General features: G+C 33.9%; 1 protein-coding gene and 1 long non-coding RNA gene across 4 annotated transcripts in view; one reads left to right on the top strand and one right to left on the bottom strand.

The window, feature by feature from the left end:
* The window catches only part of ano8b (anoctamin 8b), a 44,830-nt gene that overhangs the window by 1,013 nt on the left and 22,349 nt on the right, over positions 1-21,468 (top strand). The window contains exons 2-14 of one of the 3 annotated variants that reach the window (XM_058791471.1): positions 7,872-7,982; positions 9,000-9,132; positions 10,727-10,865; positions 12,547-12,643; positions 12,873-12,989; positions 14,470-14,597; positions 14,689-14,850; positions 15,862-16,014; positions 16,581-16,707; positions 17,474-17,529; positions 17,621-17,695; positions 18,867-19,604; positions 20,238-20,249. In XM_058791471.1, the coding sequence (XP_058647454.1) occupies positions 7,872-7,982; positions 9,000-9,132; positions 10,727-10,865; positions 12,547-12,643; positions 12,873-12,989; positions 14,470-14,597; positions 14,689-14,850; positions 15,862-16,014; positions 16,581-16,707; positions 17,474-17,529; positions 17,621-17,695; positions 18,867-19,604; positions 20,238-20,249 (2,048 nt within the window). The remainder of the gene's footprint in view (positions 1-7,871; positions 7,983-8,999; positions 9,133-10,726; positions 10,866-12,546; positions 12,644-12,872; positions 12,990-14,469; positions 14,598-14,688; positions 14,851-15,861; positions 16,015-16,580; positions 16,708-17,473; positions 17,530-17,620; positions 17,696-18,866; positions 19,605-20,237; positions 20,250-21,468) is intronic. The other 2 variants (XM_058791473.1, XM_058791472.1) reach the window with 2 other exon arrangements.
* LOC131549369 (uncharacterized) lies at positions 19,417-21,461 on the bottom strand. Its single transcript, XR_009273389.1, has 3 exons — positions 20,483-21,461; positions 20,232-20,348; positions 19,417-19,539 (listed from the first exon to the last, which is right to left on the bottom strand). It is a non-coding gene; the product is annotated as an uncharacterized LOC131549369 (long non-coding RNA).

Here is a 21,468-nt window from a genome sequence, read left to right on the forward strand (position 1 = left end):
TTTTTTTTTTTGACATGCCACACTGCACAAATATAGAGTTTCCCACTGTTTGCACATAATAACCACTCTCCTACACTGCTTTTTTATTTGTTTTAAACAGCAGAATTAATATTTATCCGTTACAAACCTCTGTGCCGTCATACGTCATTACGCAATTTCTACGTCATTGCGCATGCACAGTCATTTCCGTTTCGGTTTTCAATACGATCAAGCATTTACATGTACTCTCAATCGCATTAGAAAAGGAATAAACCAACCCTTTCAATCCGGTCAAAATTTTGTTCGGATCGAGCTCAATCATATTTACATGAAGGCTTTTCACAAAACAACTAAAACGCTGTATTATGCATGCCAGGCCAGTAGTTTGCATTGTCTTTTTGTAAAGAAACTCGCGCATGCCTATCCACCTTATTTTTTCTGTGTATGTGCGAGACTTCCGTTTCATTAGCCACTGTAGGAAAATAAAGCGAAGAATACCAATAAATGGTAAAACTGTTTGTACTACAAACCAGTGTGTTCATAATTAAGATAATACATTAAAATTATATGGTAAGACATTCCAGTTTGCAATATCAAGCTGCAAAACGAGCTGTTTTGTACAGCTAAAAGTAGCTGGATGTGGATGACACCGGAAGCCAGACATATTAAATTTAAAAATGGCCGCGCCCGCTCCTACGTGAAAAATAAGGTGGATAGACCTTATGTTCCAGAGAAACAAGTGCTCAGCCATCTTTAGAATTCTGTCTGAATTTACGTATTAGTACCACTGGGGGTGAAAACTTTTGAACAGAATGAAGATTAGTTAAGTTACATTTAACCTGATCTTTAAATTCAAAAAGTTTTCAATGCATTTTATTAATGCATCGTTTTTCCTTCTGGAGCATTGGTTCTGAAGAACAGCAGGCAGTTTAACTGTTCTGAACAACTATCACTAAACAAAAAAACACAGCTGTGGATCGTTCTACACTGTAAAAAGTGAAAGTTAAATTAACTTAAAAAAAAATTAGGAAACCCGTTGCCTTAAAATTATTAAGTACATAATAATTTTTTTTTTTTAAAGTTAAGTGAACTTGACAATTCAATAAACTTATTTTTTTAATTATCATTTACTTAATGATTTTAAGGCAACGGGTTTCCTCAATTTTTTTTAAGTTAAGTCAACTTATCACTTTTTACAGTTAATAACAACACAGTATTAAGAATCAAGTAAACTTTTGAATGGGGTTATTTTTATAAATTCAACTATTACCATCTTTTAACCGTCTTTTATGTGAAATATCTTATTCAGGTCAGCACTAAATAAACAATAACATGCATTTTGTATGATCCCTCTTATTTTGGTAAAATAATTAACATTTTGCAGATTCTGCAAGGTGTATGTAAACTTTTGACTTCAACTGTATATAGTATATCGGGGCCTTTATTTCTGGCATTAATCTTTCAAAAAATTTATTCAAACATTTTCTCTTGAAAATACTTAAATTCTGAGTACATATCAGTTCTTTTGTTTAGTGTAGGCTACTTCCCTGTTATGTTTGCCATTTAGATGCGTCACATAATAGTGAAAAAGCAAAGTGACTGGTAAGCTAATAAAGTCGTTTAGTACTAACTTCTTGTTTATTGAACTTTTGTATAAAATCATTATAAGACCATCTTGCTAAAGTGTCTTGTTCTCTTGGTATGAAGAGAATAGGTTTGTTTGTGATGATTTATATGTTGGATTTGTTGCTTTTGGTGTATCCTGGGTGGGCTGTGTCTTTTTTAGGGTTATGCAGTAGGTTTAGCATCAGTAGTGGAGCAGACAGAGCTCAATAACCATTAGCACTCACATGATATCAGTGCCTCAATTGTTATTTCATAAGCTAAATGAAAGGCCAGCAATTTGATGATGGATGGCAGTTTCAGAAACTAGTTCTGGTATCATAAATCGTGTTTTTTAGAGATCTGCTGTTGTAAACCGGTGCAAATATCTCACCTGAACACCGTGGTAAAACGTTAAATGGATGTTGAAGCTCTGACATAGTTTTAGTTGGAGCCTGGAGGCAGTCATTATGAAGAGGTCCTGTGTTGTAAAGTTACACGTTACATTATGATTTATGAGTCTGAAGAACACATTCCTAAAGCTTGGATATAAGTACCGTAAAGCTACATATTAGTACCTAAAATGTACATTTACAGTTTTTTTCAACTGATTTTCAAATCTTTGCCTCTTTTTTTTCCAAACTTTACATACAAATCCAAGAATTGCACACACAAAATGCAAAATGCCTCACATCTCTTGCAAAATGAAGCACTGCATTCAAAATATCACAAACACATCTCAAAAGCAAACATTTGCAAACACCTTTGCATAATATTAATTCCCGTTAGATTTTTGTTTGTTACATAGAAAATTGTGTTGCAAAAAATGTTTTATGAAATTGAAAATTTAATCAAAGGCTGAAAATTAGTGTATGGTTTTGCAGATTTGGTGTGTGGCTCTGTTTCAGAATTTCTTGGTTTCAGAAATTGTGTGACAAGTAAAGATTTTGTGTGTAAGCAGTTGAAAAAAACCTGTAAGTACCTTAAAGGTACATATTAGTACCTAAATATTATATATTTGTAGCTTTTAAAAGGTGCTGCTGCAACAGTGACAGCTTTTGTACCTTTTTTTCTGAGAGTGTGCCAAACATAGATTCGAGTTATTGGGTTTTTTTGCACTCTTACTTGTACTGTATTATGTGGGTTAATGGCAAACCCAAGCCAGTATGTTTTGAGATGATTTGCTTCCCTGCAGTACAAGTCTCTGTGAAAGTTTACAGCTGTCTTTAACAGCTAATGATCTCCTGTTTCAGCTCCAGTGTTTCCAAATGACACATGCTTACATTTCAAGTCGACTCTCAAGACTCACTCGAGATGAGGTTTCGCTCCTTCAACATCTCATAATAGCAGCTGTTGTTATAGCTAGGTTCCTCGCATTCATAAACAAATACAATGTTCTCCAGAATATGTATAAAACAGAGCATGACAGGCTGAATGTTCTGCTTTTTTCTATTCAAATTATGTCATAGAGAGTGTTTAGTAGATTTCATTTTTGGGAACGTTGCACTGTAAAAAGTGATAAGTTTATTTAACTTAAAAAAAATTGAGGAAACCCGTCGCCTTAAAATTATTAAGTAAATAATATTTTTTTTTTTAAAAAGGTAAGCGAACTTGATAATTCACTCAACTTATTTTTTTTAATTATCATTTACTTAAAAATTTTAAGGCGACGGGTTTCCTCAATTTTTTTAAGTCAAGTCAACTTATCACTTTTTACAGTGTGGACAGAAATATATGAAATATATCAAATTTGTCACTCTTGGATGACATCTGAAGTATCATCTCAGCCATTCCTGTGTCTGGCACTTTTAAGAGCTGACAGATAAAACACACTATATATGGAAATACTGGATCTTTCTGCACTGTAAAAAGTGATAAGTTGACTTAACTTAAAAATTTTTAGGAAACTCATTGCCTTAAAATGATTAAGTAAATAATATTTTTTTAATATTTTGAACTTGACAATTCACTTAACTTATTTTTTTAATTATCATTTACTTACAATTTTTAAGGCACCGGGTTTCCTCAATGTTTTTAAGTTAAGTCAACTTATCACTTTTTACAGTGTATAAACAGATTTACAGATTTATACAGCATAAAAACATTTATAATGTGACAAAGATTTCTGTTTTAAATTAATGCTGTTCTATTTAAGAGTCCTGAATAATAAAAATAATAATGCTAAATGTTTCCTGGGCAGCAAATCATCATATTAGAATGATTTCTGAAGGATCATGTAACGCTGAAGACTGGAGTAATGATGCTGAAAATTTGACTCATATTTATGAACATGCATGGTAACTGGCTTTAGAGCTATTAGGACCACTTCCATTTTGAGTGAATATAAAATAGCACAAGTATGTTTAATATCTGTGTGAAACCTGTGAATGGCCCATTTAATTGGAACTCTTCATTTCATGTTTTCTTCTTTTATACACTACTTTAAGACAATTGATGGGACTGGTTATTAATCAGCTTGTTGTGCCCTGGGAAATGACAAAGCATGTATTCAAATTCCAGCTCATTCAGTCATTCATAATTTCTGCTTTCCTTCACAGTGCCTCATTCATATGAGTAGATGAGTATCTACTTCACAGGAATTGCTTTATGGAAACAGTAATATATTTCTCATTTGCAGATGAAATATTTGTTTTTTTAATATACCGTATCAACATTTATATTAATAAATCACTTTTTGTGCTATTGTTGTCCACCACAGTGTGACTCCAAACCTGCCCATGCATTAAATTCTTCACTGGCTTTGTTCATATGCTTTAGTAGTTACCAGAGTTTTTGGCTCATCAGCAGTGTGAAATATTGCTATTTTGCAGTAATTTCCTTTTCAGCACCCTTTTATTTAGAAATAAACGTTTGGAGTACTTCATAATGTTTGTCCTGATGACCTCTCTGATAGCAGAAGTGCTAAATCACTGCTGCGTTTGAAAAGAATCCAAAAATAAAGAGGATTTGCCTTTGCTCGTGTAGTTTTCATGCTGCAGCCTCCATTAAAAGGTTCACAGATTTCATTGCTTATTATTTGTGAAGCGTTCTCTCTGCACGTCTAACTGCTGTCTTCTCTCTCGCTGATCCAGGGCTGGAGATGTGTTGCATTATGACAGCATGGCATCATTCATGCATTCGGCTTTACACACCGGGTAAAAATAAAGCTTAGAGAGTTCTAGGAAACCGAGCCAGCGAGCGCTGACTGATGATTGGCCAGATTGCGTGTGTCTACTAGTTTGATGATGATGCTTTACTTCAGACAATGTAGTAAAGCCATCTGTTCTGACTTGTTTTGTGTGGATTAGAGTGGGAAAGGAAAAGAAATAAAAAATCCACTTAAAGTTACTGTGAAGTCAGACAGCTGTGGTTTGCTAGATAGTCATATTGTTTCAGGCATTATTAATATATATTATTTTTATATAATATATTAACATTTTGATGTAGCTTTTATACAGAAGCAATTGAAATCTCTTTGTGGATGTCATTCCAAACTTTTATGATTTTCACCACAAAATAAGATATTTGGAGTTTTTGAGTCCATTCTTCCTTTCTTTCTTTGAGCCCACTGAATTCCATTATATGGACAAAAAACAGAGACATTTCTCCAAATATCTTCTTTTATGTTCCATTTAAGAAAGAAAGTCATACAGGTTTCAAAGCACATGACTGTGAGTAAATAATGACTGAATTTTCACTTTTGGTTGAACTATTCCTTGCTAGAAGCTACATTATAACTTATAAAAAACAATGACAAATGCATATGGTATTAACAAACAAAATACTATCGGGGAAACACAAATGATATAATAATGCAATAAACGTAAAATAACACTGATGCACAAACTATGTATATGAAATCAAATACAATTGTTATGCATCATGCAAGGAATTATGAACACAGTAAAATTTACTTACTAAACTTTTAAATAATAGTAATAGTTTTCTTTATCCTTTACATAAAGGCTCTTATTGCAGATATCAAATGCATATATTTGCGCTTTGGTGAAAATCTGATTGTTTTTTTAAGTGCTGGATAGTGACCTGAGATTGTGTTAGATTCATGTAGACTGTGTCCCATTTTCTGAAGGTCATGCATCAGTGAGCATGAAGCCACTGTGAGCAGCTGAACATTTACAGAGCGGCCACTGCCAAAAACACTACGCAACTGACCACAACTGCTTTACTTGGGGTTTAATGCATTTGAGTCTGAACTCGAAATATATAACAAAAATGTTCCAACCAGGAAAGAAATTATGTGAGATGTGCCTCTAGCATCGGCAAATAGAAGTTGCAAAAAACACTTTCCTGCCTGGCGTTGGTCAAAGGCAATGATGCAGTGCCAAGCAGGACAATGAAACATGAAAGAAACAAAGATAAAAGATACATTTGCTTAAATGAACAAAAAAGATCTTCAATTAGTATCCCAGTTATTAAAGAACAGCATCTCAAGGAATAACATTTTCTTCTGAGAAAAAAAAAAAAAAATCACGGTTTTGAATGTGAATCATGCTATTATCATTCTATCATCATTTTTTTTAAGAACCTTGGTACGATGGTGAATATGGTAATCATTGCATATACAGAGAGAGAGATTTAAACAATTCAAGTTTGTATGATTTTTTAATGTTTTTGAAAGAAGTATCTTTTGCATTTATTTGATACTAGTAATATTGAGAAATATTATTAAAATTTAAAATAATAGTTTTTTTTATTTTAATATATTTTATAATGTAATTTATTCCTGTGATCAAAGCTGAATTTTCAGCATCATTACTCCAGTCTTCAGTGTCACATGATCCTTCAGAAATCATTCTAATATGCTGATTTGCTGCTCAAGAAACATCATACTTTTGTGGAAACCATGATACATTTATTTTATTCAGGATTATTTGATAAATGGAAATTTTTGATTTTTAGGCTCAGTTTGGCCGGACGGCCAGCTCTAGGAAGGGTTCTGGTCGTCCCAAACATCTTCCATTTAAGGATTATGGAGGCCACTGTGCTCTTAGGAACCTTAAGGTCAGCAGACATTTTTTTGTAACCTTGGCCAGATCTGTGCCTTGCCACAATTCTGTCTCTGAGCTCTTCAGGCAGTTCCTTTGACCTCATGATTCTCATTTGCTCTGACATGCACTGTGAGCTGTAAGGTCTTATATAGACAGGTGTGTGGCTTTCCTAATCAAGTCCAATCAGTATAATCAAACACAGCTGGACTCAAATGAAGGTGTAGAACCATCTCAAGGATGATCAGAAGAAATGGACAGCACCTGAGTTAAATATATGAGTGTCACAGCAAAGGGCCTGAATACTTAGGACCATGTGATATTTCAGTTTTTCTTTTTTAATAAATCTGCAAAAATGTCAACAATTCTGTGTTTTTCTGTCAATATAGGGTGCTGTGTGTTTAATGAGGAAAAAAATGAACTTAAATGATTTTAGCAAATGGCTGCAATATAACAAAGAGTGAAAACTTTAAGGGGGTCTGAATACTTTCCGTACCCACTGTATATACATGAATAATATATAAATAAGCTTTCCATTGATGTATGGTTTGTTATGATCGGACAATATTTGGCTGAGATACAACTATTTGAAAATCTGGAATCTGAGGGTGCAAAAAAATCTAAATATTGAGAAAATCGCCTTTAAAGTTGTCAAAATGAAGTTCTTAGCAATGCATATTACTAATCAAAAATTAAGTTTTAATATATATTATGGTAGGAAATTTACAACACAATTTACAAGACAATATCTTCATGAAACATGATCTTTACTTCATATCCTAATGATTTTTGTCATAAAAGAAAATTTGATCATTTTGACCCATACAATGTATTTTTGGCTATTGCTACAAATATACTGGTGCTATTTATGACTGCTTTTATGGTCCAGGGTCACACACACACACACACACATATATATATATATATATATATATATATATATTCTCATTCCATCTTCACTTCCATATTTATGTTTCGTATTTATTAAGAAAAAAAATTTTTTGAACATTTTCCACAAACACCACACCACAACTAGTCATGCTCTCAGGTGTTATTGTTCATATTCAGACACTGGCCGCGGTGGACTCCAGCGCTGGAGCATTCGTTTATGTCTCCTCTTCTCATGTTTCAAGGGGAAGGACAGTGACATTTAAACTTGGCACCGTGAGCGAGGGTGAGAATGAACGGCATGGAGCGGGTCTGTTTGTTCAGAGCAACATTGCAAAGTGACTGACGTTTGTTTTCTTTTCTCTTTCTCTTCTCTCTCCTTGTTGTGTTTCTCAGATAAGCTATTTGGGAAGCGGCTGCTGCAGGCCGGGAGACACATCATGTCCCATAAATCCTGGATGAAGACGGTGCCCACGGAGAACTGTGATGTCCTTATGACGTTTCCAGGTGGCGCAGATGTATTTTTTCCTGTCCCTTTCTTTCTATATTTCTTACAAAACACAGAATAAATACCTTTATTAATCCTTACAAAAATACCTTTTTTTTTTTAATAATGGTATGATATTACTGTGGAATTTGAATGTGGAAATCTTTGGTTGCAATGATATATCTTAATATAAAATATCATCACAGTACTTTTGACATGTATGATGCATAATTATTTGTCTATTTGTTAAAAAATATATAGCTTAATAACAATGTGGAGTAAAAAGTGGGTGAATCTAAGGAAATGTCACCCCGAATTCAAAGAAATATGTGTGTGTGTGTGTGTGTGTGTGTGTGGCAAATTATCCCAATGTAGTCAGGTTGATCATATTAATTAACATTTTTTTAATAAAACCAGTTAATTTAGATGAGAGTTATTATGATTAACTAAAACTGAGAAATAAAATAAATGTTAACTGAAATAAAATTTTTGTTTCAGCTAGTTACAGGACAGCATTTCTCATTTTCATTTAGCTTAACTTTATTTAATAAAAACTAAAACTGATGTAAAAATGAACAAACTATACAGACATTTTTTTTTAAACTAACAAAAATGACAAAAACACAACAAAAAATGACTAAAACCTTAACTAAAATTAACATGAAAGCCAAAAATATAAAAAATGAAATCTAATTCAAAATATTAACAAAAAATATAATAGAATCTCAGTGATACTAAAATGATTGATTTCGATATCAGGATTGTGCTTCAATCAGAATGCCCTTTGAAGTCCATTATAATTGCTGAATTTATAATTAATAAAGCAAACAGGATGTACAACTGTAATTTCAAATATAAAATCATGTGTTTTTGAGTGATTTTACATATTTTTGAATTGGTATTTTATGCAAACAGACACATTGTACCTACAGTACTAGCTGCTGAAACAAACAGAACATTCTGTCGTTTTTTGCTGTGCATCTCAGTTTAATAAATAACATATAGGTGATGAGGTGTTTATTTTTGTCTCCACACAGACACCACAGATGACCACACGCTGCTCTGGCTTCTGAACCACATACGGCTCGGCATCCCAGAACTCATTATCCAGATCCGACACCACAAACACACCAGAATGTACGCCTTCTTCGTCACGGCCACATACGAGAAGTGAGAGGGAGCTTTTATCTTTCCTTTAGATTATTCTCCTGTTTATGAACGGTTTCTTCAGGTGATGTTGATGGAATTACCATGAGATGAGCCATTAAGGTCAAGAAAATACTAGTTTGATGTTTATTGTCATGTTCAAACATGAGCCTCTAAAGAAGAAGTTGTGGAGCTCATGAGAAACAAAATACACTACCGTTACACTAATAAAAATGTAAAATACACTACATGCTAGCGACATGCTAGTAACATGCTAATCATGCTAGAAACATGCTAACGACATGCTAGTAACTTGCTAATCATGCTAACGACATGGTAACATGCTAGCAACACCCTAGCAACCGCATAACAACACCTTAGCAACCACCCAGAGTACCCTAGAAACTGCATAGAAACACCCTAGCAACCACCCCGGGTACCCTAGTAACCACATAACAACACCCTAGCAACCACCCAGAGTACCCTAGTAACCGCATAGCAACACCTTAGCAACCACCCCAGGTAGCCTAGAAACTGTCTAGAAACTCCTTAGCAACCACCCCGGGTACCATAGCAACCGCCTAGCAACACCTTAGCAACCACCCCGGGTACCATAGCAACCACATAGCTACACCCTAGCAACCACCCCGAGTACCCTAGCAACCAGCCCGAGTACCCTAGCAACCATATAGGAACACCCTAACAACCACCCCATGTACACTAGCAACTGCATAGCAACACCTTAGCAACTACCCTGAGTACCATAGCAACTGCATAGCAACCACCCAGAGCACCTTAGCAAAACCTTAGCAACAACCCCAAGTACCATAGTAACCAACTTTTCAAACTTTTTCTAACTTTCTGGTCCGGCTTTCTCAAGCCAACTCAAAGTTTGTCTCAACAAACTTTTTTATCTAGTTATAATTTAAAGTAGCTGTTTTCTGTTTGAATACATTTTAAAATGTAATTTATTCTTCAGAATATTTCTAATATGCTGATTTGCTGCTTAAAACGTGTTGAAAACAGTTGCTGCTTAATATTTTTGTAGTGATACATTTTTCAGGATTCTTTGATGAATAAAATGTTCAAAAGAACAGCATTTATTTGAAACAGAAATCATTTGTGACAGCAATAGATCAGTAGAACAATAGATCAAATAGTTTCACTTTCTGATCAATTTATTCAGGGTTATTACATAAACCACATAAAATGAAATAAACGTTAACTGTAAGAAATATATAAAAATAAACTTGTTTTATTTCAGCTAGTTAAGGCAACATTTCTCATTTGTGTTTAGTTTAACGTGGTGTATTAAATAAACTGAAACAAAAATTAAAATGACAAAACACACAGCTTTAACTAAAATTAAAAAATGAAAATATAAAAATAAAATCCAACTCGAAATATTAACAACTTTAACAACAACAGTATCTCAATAATACTAAATTAACACTAAATTAAATGTATGCTTGCTGAAAGTACTGACTTCTTCTTCTTACTGACCCCAAACTTGTTATATTTTTCTTTGCTTTATCATAGGTGCTTTTCATAGTGTTAATAGAGGCTAGCTTGAGTCTGACATTAATGCTGATGTATTTTTTTTTTATTGTGTGGCCAGTCTTTTACGAGGGGCTGAAGAGATGGGTCTGCAGAAAGCTGTGAAGCCGGAGTTTGGTAGCGGTTCTCGCAGTTTCTCCTGTGAGGAAGATTACATCTACGAGAACATTGAGAGTGAACTCTGTTTCTTCACCTCACAGGTCCTTCACAATATTGAGCATAAAGGTTTTGATGCAGCATTAAGTTGGTTTTTTCGCTTGTTATCAAGAATGCTGATGACATCTCATGAAAACAGAAAAAGGCTATTATAATTTGGAGTTGCATGCAGTAAAAAAGTGGTAACCTAAAATGGTAACATGTAAAAAAAATATATGGTATATTATTTATACCAACAGAACAACAACATTGGGTTAAATCAAGTAGAAATGGAGGTTAAACTGCAGGTTACGGCTTTTTACAGTGTAATTACAAAAACACATTGATATATACATAACTGACAAAGTTTACATATTCTGGGTTAAATACAACCAAAACAACAGCATTTGAGACATATCGACTACCACAGAAAAATATTTTGACTCTCAGTTTATAATAATTTGTACCTTAGTTTGTAAAAACAAAACAGAGTATGTGTAAAAGTCAAGTAAAGTTTAAAGTTAAAAAATATGCAATTTATATTTTATAATATTACTGCACTGGTTCATGCTATAACATGCTGTTAGCAATATAATGTAATAGCTAGTCTGAATTGCTAAATAGAACCTTGTAAAGCTTCTTTCAACCAGTTTTGTTATTGTTAACTAAAACTTAAACTATTAAAAATATTTTCATTTTTGAACTGAAATAAAATTTAAATAAAATAAAATAGAAATACTTAATGAAACTTAAAAATAAAATTGAATAGAACTTAAAAAACTGGCAAATAACTGAAATAAAAAAATTTGAAGTACTAAAATTAAAATGACTAAAAGTGAAATGAAAACTAAGAAAAAAACTAAATTACTAGAACTTAAACTAAAATAAAAAACACTAATTCAAAATATCAATAAATAGAATAATAACTAATAATAATAGAATGTAATAACTAATAATATATGTGACCCTGGACGACAAAACCAGTCTTAAGTGTCAATTTTTTCGAAATTGAGATTTATACATCATCTGAAAACTGAATAAATAAGCTTTCCGTTGATGCATGGTTTGTTATGAACGGACAATATTTGGCTGAGATACAACTATTTGAAAATCTGGAATCTGAGGGTGCAAAAAAATCAAAATACTGAGAAAATCACCTTTAAAGTTGTCCTTTAAGTTCTTAGCAATGCATATTACTAATCAAAAATGAAGTTTTTATACATTTACGGTAAGAAATTTACAACATGATCTTTACTTAATATCCTAATGATTTTTGGCATAAAAGAAAAATGGATAATTTTGACCCATACAATGTATTTTTGGCTATTGCTACAAATACACCCCAGCGACTTGAGACTGGTTTTGTGCTCCAGGGTCACATATAAATAAACCATTGGTAAATCATTGGCAAAATTGAAAAAGTAGTACCACCGCAAAATGATGATTTAGATGACGTCACACATTACATTTTATTCATTTTTATTTTTACTCATTCATGAGGGCTTTAACAAAAATGCAATTGTCACATTTCTACTTTTAATATCTTGCCCTATAAACTTCCATTGTAAGCATATTACAAGTTTGTTTTTCCAACAACACAGACATTGTCAATACTGCTAAGGTTATATTTAATCCATTATATTCCTTTAAAAAAACAAATCATTCATTTCATTGAGACACCGGGTTGGGTTGTACATTTTTGTGAACATTATTATAGATTGAAGCCTATTCTTTTCCGTATCACAGGAACGACAAAGCATAATCAAATACTGGCTGGACAATCTCAGAGCTAAACATGGGGAGGCCATTCACAACATCCACTTCCTGGAAGGGCAGCCAATCAGTGAGTTCTTCTCTTTAGACTTCCTGAGAGCCCTGAGAAGTGTGTACCAGTGGCCTGTATCTTGATGGTCTGTACCTGAAAGTAATTGCACTGTGCAGACTGAGGATTTATATGTTGCTGGTGACAGATGTAGTGAACGATTCTGGAAGGAAAAGTTTTACCCAAGTTTTGAATACCTGTTCATGTTGTGTGTGTGTTAGTGAGCGTGAACTGTGTGTGTATGTTCCAGTTCCTGAGCTGAGGGCGCGAGGTGTGATCCAGCAAGTCTTCCCGCTTCATGAGCAGAGGATTCTGGGACAGCTGATGAAGTCGTGGGTGCAGGCCGTGTGTGAAAAACAGCCACTCGGTTAGTAGTTAGAAGTGGAAAGTCAACACTGAAATATACTTTTTTTCAGTTTGTTGTTATTATAGAATTGAAAAATAATGTTGCTAACAACCCAGCATAAGCTGGTCTTAAGATGGTCTCCCAATTTTGTCCAAGCTGTACTAAACAATAATTTAATCTGGGTTAATTAAGCATATTTATAAAGCACATGTATGAAAAAATAATAGGCTATGGTTGCATTAATGAAAAATGAAAAAGAAAAAATACTGTGAAGAAATGCTTTTTTTAGAATTTTGTATATACAGTGTGTGTGTGTGTGTGTGTGTGTATATATATATATATATATATATATATATATATATATATATATATATATATTAGTGCTGTCAAACAATTAATCGCATCCGAGTTTTGTTTACATAATATATGCGTGTGTACTGTGTATATGTATTATGTATATATAAATATACAAACATGCATGTAAATATTTCAGAAAAATATGTTAGGTTTATATAATAAATATATTTATATACAATATTAATTATTTGAATATAAATATATACATGTAAATATTTTCAAAATATATACTGTATGTGTGTGTATTTATATATACATAATAAATATACACAGTACACACGCATATATTATGTAAACAAAACTTTATTTAGGTTGCGATTAATCGCTATTAATCTTTGACAGCACTAATATATATATATATATATATATATATATATATATATATATATATATATATAATAAAACTTGGTAAAAAGTATCAAATTAGTTCTTAGAAATGTGGCTGAAAAAGCAAATCGTTTTACAAAATTTTGGCTCTTAATTTTTTACACTAAAATTTTTAAGAGCCTTAAAAAAACTAATTTTTAAAAATCTGTTGAAAATCAGATCAAAAATAAATCAAATAAATTAAAAATATATATATATTTTTATTTTAAAATGTATTGATTTTAATAAATTATTTATGAAAATGTTATTCCACATCCCTTCCAATGCTGTACAATTTGAAGGCTACAGAAACAAAAATAGTGAATGTATCTATAAGCTATGCCTACATTATGTGCAAAAAAAGGGTTAAAAATTACATTCTAAACGACTAATAACAGCTTGCCATTTTGTTATTATTTATAATTTAAAAATGCTAGTAAACAAAAACAAAAGCACAGACTAAATGTTAACTGCTACTAGGTACACACACTCTCATCTGGACAAAGTAATCAAATTTATACTCCAGTGAAGTCCCTTTACTGTTTCTTTTGTCATAAAAATACAATTACTTGTGAATTTTAAACCTACGTTTATTGTCTAACAACAAATAATTTAGCAAAATGTATATTTTAGTCAAAATTACTGCACTCTTAATCTGTATGCAGTTAATCAATAAACAAATTTGCTGCTGAATCTTTTATTACCGATTTTATTGATTAGTTGCTGCAGCCCTACTGAGATACTTGTCTTTGAGTCTTTGTCTTCTTTGTCTTGTTAGATGATATTTGTGATTATTTTGGCGTGAAGATTGCCATGTACTTTGCCTGGCTGGGTTTCTACACCACTTCCATGTTGTATCCAGCCGTTATTGGCTTTGTATTGTGGATGCTCACAGAATCCGATCAGGTATTTGACCACTTAAACACCAGAAAAGTAACTTATCTGTGGAAATCTACTATTGTTCATGTGATTGATATTTCTGTCGATGTGCTCTCAGACCAGCAGGGATATCTGTTGTGTGGTGTTTGCTCTCTTTAATGTGGTGTGGGCCACGTTGTTCCTGGAGCGCTGGAAACGCAGAGGAGCGGAGCTCGCCTATAAGTGGGGTACACTGGACACCCCAACTGAGTCACTGGAGGAGCCCAGACCTCAGTTCAGGGTAATGACTCGGGCTGTCAAGCAATTCAAATTTGAATGCAATTAATCACATGATGCTCCGATTAATTCATCTTATTAATAGCATATTAACTGCACATCAATGTTGGCTGAGAAACTACCCCCAAAAAATCATTTAAAGTCATTATTGTGTTAAATGAGAAAAACACTGAATAGCCATTACAAAAAAAGTAACTTTAGACAAAAGCAGTGCTGTCAAACGATTAATCGCATCCAAAATAAAAGTTTTTGTTTGCATAATATATATGTGTGTTCTGTGTATATTTATTATGTATATATATATATATATAAATACACACACATACAGTATATATTTTGAAATTAATTACATATGTCTATATTTATACTCATATAACTTATATTAGAAATGAATATATTTAATATATAAACATAACCTATTTTTCTGAAATATATACATGCATGTGTGTGTGTTTATATATACATAATAAATATACACAGCACACATACCTATATTAATATGTAAACAAAAACTTTTATTTTGGATGCGATTAATCGCGATTAATCGTTTGACAGCACTAGAAAAAAGTATTTTTACATTGCATAAATAATGATAATAAATAGCTATTAATGTTTTTTTGGAATTTAAAAAAAAAAAAATAATACTCTAAATATGAAACTAAACCCACCAGTAGGTGGCGACAAGTTACTGTCTTAATGAGTGAGTCATTCAGAAACAAAGCAAGTGCTGCTTCTAAAATCGAATGCTTCCCTAGTATGTGAAAACAGTATGTAACGTGAGTAGTATGTTCGAATTCATAGTATTCCAAAAACGCACGTACACGAGAGAGTTGGGTTCCAGCGGATGACATAGGGCTGTGTGTGTTATATGCATCAATCATTTTAACGCATTATTTTTTCCAAAATGAATTGCACCAACTTAATGAGTTAAATCGATGGCCCTAGGAATGACATCTGATGCATGTGAAAACACATCTTTTAAATGAATTGTGCTCTCTCTTGCTCTTCGGGTCAGGGTGTGAAGCGGTGCAGTCCAGTGACGGGCTGTGAGGAGTTTTATTACCCACCGTGGAGGAGGAGAGTGTTCAGATGGCTGGTCAGCTTTCCTGTCTGTATATTATGCCTTTGCTTTGTATTTCTGGCCATGCTCGTCTGCTTTGAGCTTCAGGTGAGTTACACACTCTCTCACACACACATGTAAAGCCAAGAAGGTGATTAAAAATAATGAAGATACCATGTTAATAAATAAAAAAGGGAATTGTGACTTTTTATCTTGCATTTCTGACACAATTATGAGAAAAAAGTAACAGTTTTGAGATATACACTTACAATTGCGGGATATAAACTCACAATTCTGATATTGTATCACAATTATGAGTTAATATCTCACTTTTTTTTTTTCCATAGCGGAAAAACTAATTGTAAATAATTGTGACTGTTTATCACATAAAATTGCAAGCTTATATTTCACAGTTCAGACTTTTCTTCTCACAATTCACACATCTTTCTTCCAATTGAGAGTTTCTAAGTGTGAGATATACACTCAGAATGGCAAGAAAAAATTCTGAATTGTGAGATTATACCTTTTTTATCCCATGGCAGAAATGGGCTTCCATATGCTTTACCGTAATGTATGATAAAAACAAAAGTAATGTAATATAGATTTACATATTACTAAGTGCAAATAGAAAGCAGTTCTTGTAATGTGAGTTGTAATGAAGTGATGTTTGGCAGGAATTTGTGATGGGGATTAAGGAGCTTCCACGTGTAGCAAGATTCATCCCTAAAATCATGTTGGCCATCACTGTGACGGCGTGTGATGAGGTGTACAGAAAGATCGCCTGCTGGCTAAATGACATGGGTGAGTCACAGGACATATGGGAGTTTATATCTGGTCATTTATCATTTGAAGTGTTCATGAACACTGTATTCAACAAAACAGAATTTTAGGAGGGAGTTAAGCAACTCAGGAAATTTTGATTTAAAGTATGTCAGTAAGGCAAGGCAAGTTTATTTATATAGCACATTTCATACACAGTGGTAATTCAAAGTGCTTTACATAAAAGGAAGTGAAATAGTCATTAAAAATAATAAGAAATAAAAAATAATAATAATCACAACAATAAAAACAAAGTGATTTAAAAATTTATTTTAAAAGAATTTAAAACATTTAAGAATAGAACGTGATTATACATAGTGCAATCTGTTCAGACGTAGCACAGTGCTCATTCAACAAATGCACAGCTAAACAGATGAGTTTTGAGTCTGGATTTAAAAGTGGCTAATGTTTTAGCACATCTGATCTCTTCTGGAAGCTGGTTCCAACTGCGGGCGGCATAATAGCTAAAAGCAGACTCCCCTTGTTTTGTGTGAACCCTTGGTATTTCTAACTGACTCGATCCTAATGATCTGAGTGGTCTGTTAGGTTTATATTCAGTGAGCATATCTCCAATGTATTTAGTAGAAAGTAACAAGGTTGAAACAAATTGTGGTCTGGATTTTGAGAATACAGCCCTCGAGAAGCTAAACACAGGACAGGAGTAAGAAGGAGAAAGAAGATAAACACTGGCTAGCTGTTAGGCCCCTGTGAGATGAATACTAATGACTGAATCTGCTGTTTCCCACAGAAAACTACAGACTCCAGAGTGCCTATGAGAAAAATCTCATCATCAAAATGGTTCTTGTAAGTAATAAACAGATAAATAAATAACTTTTTGAACCTTTTCCTACCACTGTATTGGTTTTGTTCCAAAAATGTTCTCTTTCTTTCTCAGTTTCAGTTTGTAAACTCTTATCTCAGCCTTTTCTATATTGGATTCTACCTCAAAGACATGGAGCGTCTGAAAGAGGTGAGTCTCTGACTGGACCAGCTGAACATCTGCTTTACACTTCTTACTAAAACCACACCACAGAAACATCAAAGCTGCATGCATTCTTTTTAATTCTGTAGTTTTTTTTTCTTTCAGTCAAGGAATATTGTAATAAAATACATTAAATGTAATTTAGATATGTACTAGGGGTGTAATGGATCTCAGTAAAAAAACTAAAAAACTAAATCAGACTCATTATATTCATTTCCAATGGAAAATAATTGAAATAAATGTGCTTCTATACCGCAAACAGTTTGTTTTACCAGCAAGCAAACTTAAAAGACCTCACCATGCATGCATGTGCCGGGGGGTAAAAACTTTTGAACAGAGTGAAGATGTGTTCCTTTTTTTCTTATTTTGCCTAAATATCACATTTTTCCATTTAGTACTGCCCTTCAGAAGCTACAGAAGATACTTACATGTTTCCCAGAAGACAAAAAGTTAAATTTACCCTGATCTTTGAATTCAAAAGGTTTTCACCATCTTGCTCTTAATGCATGGTTTTTCCTTCTGGAGCATCAGTGAGCGTTTGAACCTTCTGTAATTGTTGCATACGAGTCCCTCAGTTGTCCTCAGTTTGAAAAGGTAGAACTCAAAATCTTACAGTCATTGTTGGAAAGGGTTAAAATACACAAAAATGCTGGAAAGCCAAAGAATTTGCAGGGACCTGAAGGGTTTTTCTGAAGAACAGCAGGCAGTTTAATTGTTCAGGACAAACAAGGGACTCTTGAACAACTATCACAAAAAAACACAGCAGTGGATCATTCAGGTAACAACACAGTATTAAGAATCAAGGGCATGTAAACTTTTGAACGGGGTCATTTTTATAAATTCAACTATTATTTTCTCTTGTGGACTATGTAAACATCTTTTATGTGAAATATCTTATTCAGGTCATATGTATGATCCCTCTTATTTTGGTAAATTAATTAACATTTTGCAGATTCAAAAATTTTTTTGACTTCAACTGTAAATGTATTTGTTGTACACTTAAGCATGAAATAAGTGTGTCTCAAATACATTTAAGTGTATTTATTTTTCACTAGAGTAGAGAGAGCTAGAATTTATTTAACATGGCAGTCAGAATGCACATGTTAACCGAAGCATGCACAGTTGGGATATTCATATCAATCTGTAACTGTTGCTGCAGATGCTGGCCACACTGCTGATTATCCGGCAGTTTGTGCAGAATATGAAGGAGGTCCTGCAGCCCTACCTGGCCGAGCGGCACCGACTGGGTGAGCTGACGCTGAGGGCCGTTTGGGAGCTGCTGGTGTCTGCTCTGCTCAAGTACGGGCGGCTCGCAGCAGGACGAGCGCAGGTCTCACCCAGCGACCCCACCGTGCTCGGCTCAGGCCTGCGTGGGCCACAGATGGGTGAGGAGGGCCCTCAGGAGAGACGAGAACGCAAGTGTCTAAACGGCGGCTGTGGCGTCCCGGATGAGGATGTGGAGGAGGAGCCTGGCGAGAGGCACAGCGAAGAAGACAACGAATCAGAGAGCCTCATCGATTGCGGCCTGAAGCTACGAAAAGTCAGCTTCATTGAGAAGGTGGAGCGCAAGTCTGCAAGCTGCGTCAGTCCGGTGGACGACAGCTTCATGGAGGAGGGTAGCCCCACCATGGTGGAGAGGGGCATGGATCCTGCCTCGGTTTTCGAGATGTGCGATGATGAGGATGAAAACGGGGCTCCGGAGATGAAGGAGCTGACAGCCGAGCCGCTGCCGGCGGGATTGGAGAACAGCACGTCAGTCAGGCTCAGGAAGAGGGGACGGAGCTTAGAGAGGGCTGACAGTAAGACCAAGAGAGATTCGTGGATGGATCCTCCTGAGGAGCAAGAAACCACCACGCTAACACAGGCCGAGATGGAGAGCTGCATGCAAACCTACCAGGTCAGAAGACACCCCATATGTGCTACTTATATTTTTACATTTTTTTAAGTTTAAATTTTTTTTTTTTTGAAACGTAAAAACTATAAGTGAATTTGATTATATTTTTAAATATATTTTTTGTTTAAAGTTGCTTTATGTCAATTTTGTTGGTTAAAAATGATCCAAAATCAATTATTGAGCAAGTACTGTACATCCCTAGTAAAGTAATATATTTAAAATACATTTATTTCATACTAAGTATAGTTCAAATCTGTTAACATATTTACTGACATCTCATTCGAGACTTATTGATATAAATATTATAATTCAACTTTATTTGGAGTACTACTTTTCTTCAAATCATTTCTTAATATTAAGCTTAAAATGTGTTTTAATGTCACTATTGATGAGGATTGTATAATTTTTGAATAATATAAGCCTTTAAATGCAAGATATTTAAAGTGTACCTGAAGTATACTTGCAATAGTTCCACTTTAGCACGATCAGATATACTTCAGTATATCTTTAGTTGGACTTCAGCACTACTGCTGAAGTCCAACTAAAGATATACTGAAGTATATCTGATTGTGCTAAAGTGAACTATTGCAAGTTCACCCAAAAATGAAAATGTGATGTTTATCTGTTTACCCCCAGAGCTTCCAAGATGTAGGTGACTTTGTTTCTTCAGTAGAACACAAATGAAGATTTTTAACTCAAACCGTTGCAGTCTGTCAGTCATATAATGTCAGTCAATGGGACTCACGGCTTTGAGAGAAAAAAAAACATACACAGACAAAAACCAAATTAAACCCTGCGGCTCGTGACGATACATTGATGTGTAAAGACACGAAACGATCGGTCTGTGCAAGAAACTGAACAGTATTTATATCGTTTTTTACCTCTGATCCACCACACTGTCCAGCAAAATATCTGAATAACAAAAAAGCATAAGAAAAGTTAAACATTACCCCTCGGTTTCACAGACAAGGCTTAAACCTAGTCCTAGACTAAAATGTAAGTCTGAGCTATTTCTACTGAAAGAAACTTGCACTGCCTGATCTTAAAATATATCAGTGCCTTTGTTTTGTCTCAAAAAGCACACCAGTAAAGTTTTTTTCTAAGCACGTTTATAAAAATTACTTAAATGTCCTAATTGAACTATGGCCTAGTCCTGGCTTGGTCTAAGCCCTGTCTGTGAAACCAGGCCTATATGTATCAAGCTGTAATCATTAAACTTTTCAAAGGAATGAGTACCATATTTCATACACACTGACATACTGTACATGTATTGGCAGGTTTTTGTTGTTTTCTTTCTTCTGTTGTCCTATGGTAGGATCCAATCCATTGTGGAAAAAGTTGTTCAGTGCTTGTTCAGTACTCACACACACACACACTGATCTTACTGTCTATATGAGGATTTATTGCACACATTTATGCTGACATGATATTTCACTGACAGATGTTCAGCTGCAGTATTAATGTCATTAAGAGAAAAGAAGAGACTCTACAACATCTCACTTTTACTGATTTATCATGCAGCTCAAAGTATTATTTACATTACATTTACATTTAGTCATTTAGCAGACACTTTTATCCAAAGCGACTTACAAATGAGGACATTAGAAGCAATCAAAACCAACAAAAGAGCAGCAACATGCAACTAGTCTAGGTTAGCCTAACGCAGTACACATAAAACGTTTTTTTTTTTTTTTAAGATAAGAAACAAGTAGAATAGAAAAAAGAAAGCTAGTGTTAGTTTTACAAGAAAAGCTAGCAGTTAGAGAATAACTATTCAATTGATAGAGGGTCAAATGTGTGTGTGTTTTTTTTTTTAAATAAAAAGAAGACCGATAGATAAAATAAAGGTAACACTTTAGAATAATGG

This window comes from Onychostoma macrolepis, chromosome 11 (assembly GCF_012432095.1).
Source record: "Onychostoma macrolepis isolate SWU-2019 chromosome 11, ASM1243209v1, whole genome shotgun sequence".
NCBI classification, from domain to species: Eukaryota; Metazoa; Chordata; class Actinopteri; order Cypriniformes; family Cyprinidae; genus Onychostoma; species Onychostoma macrolepis.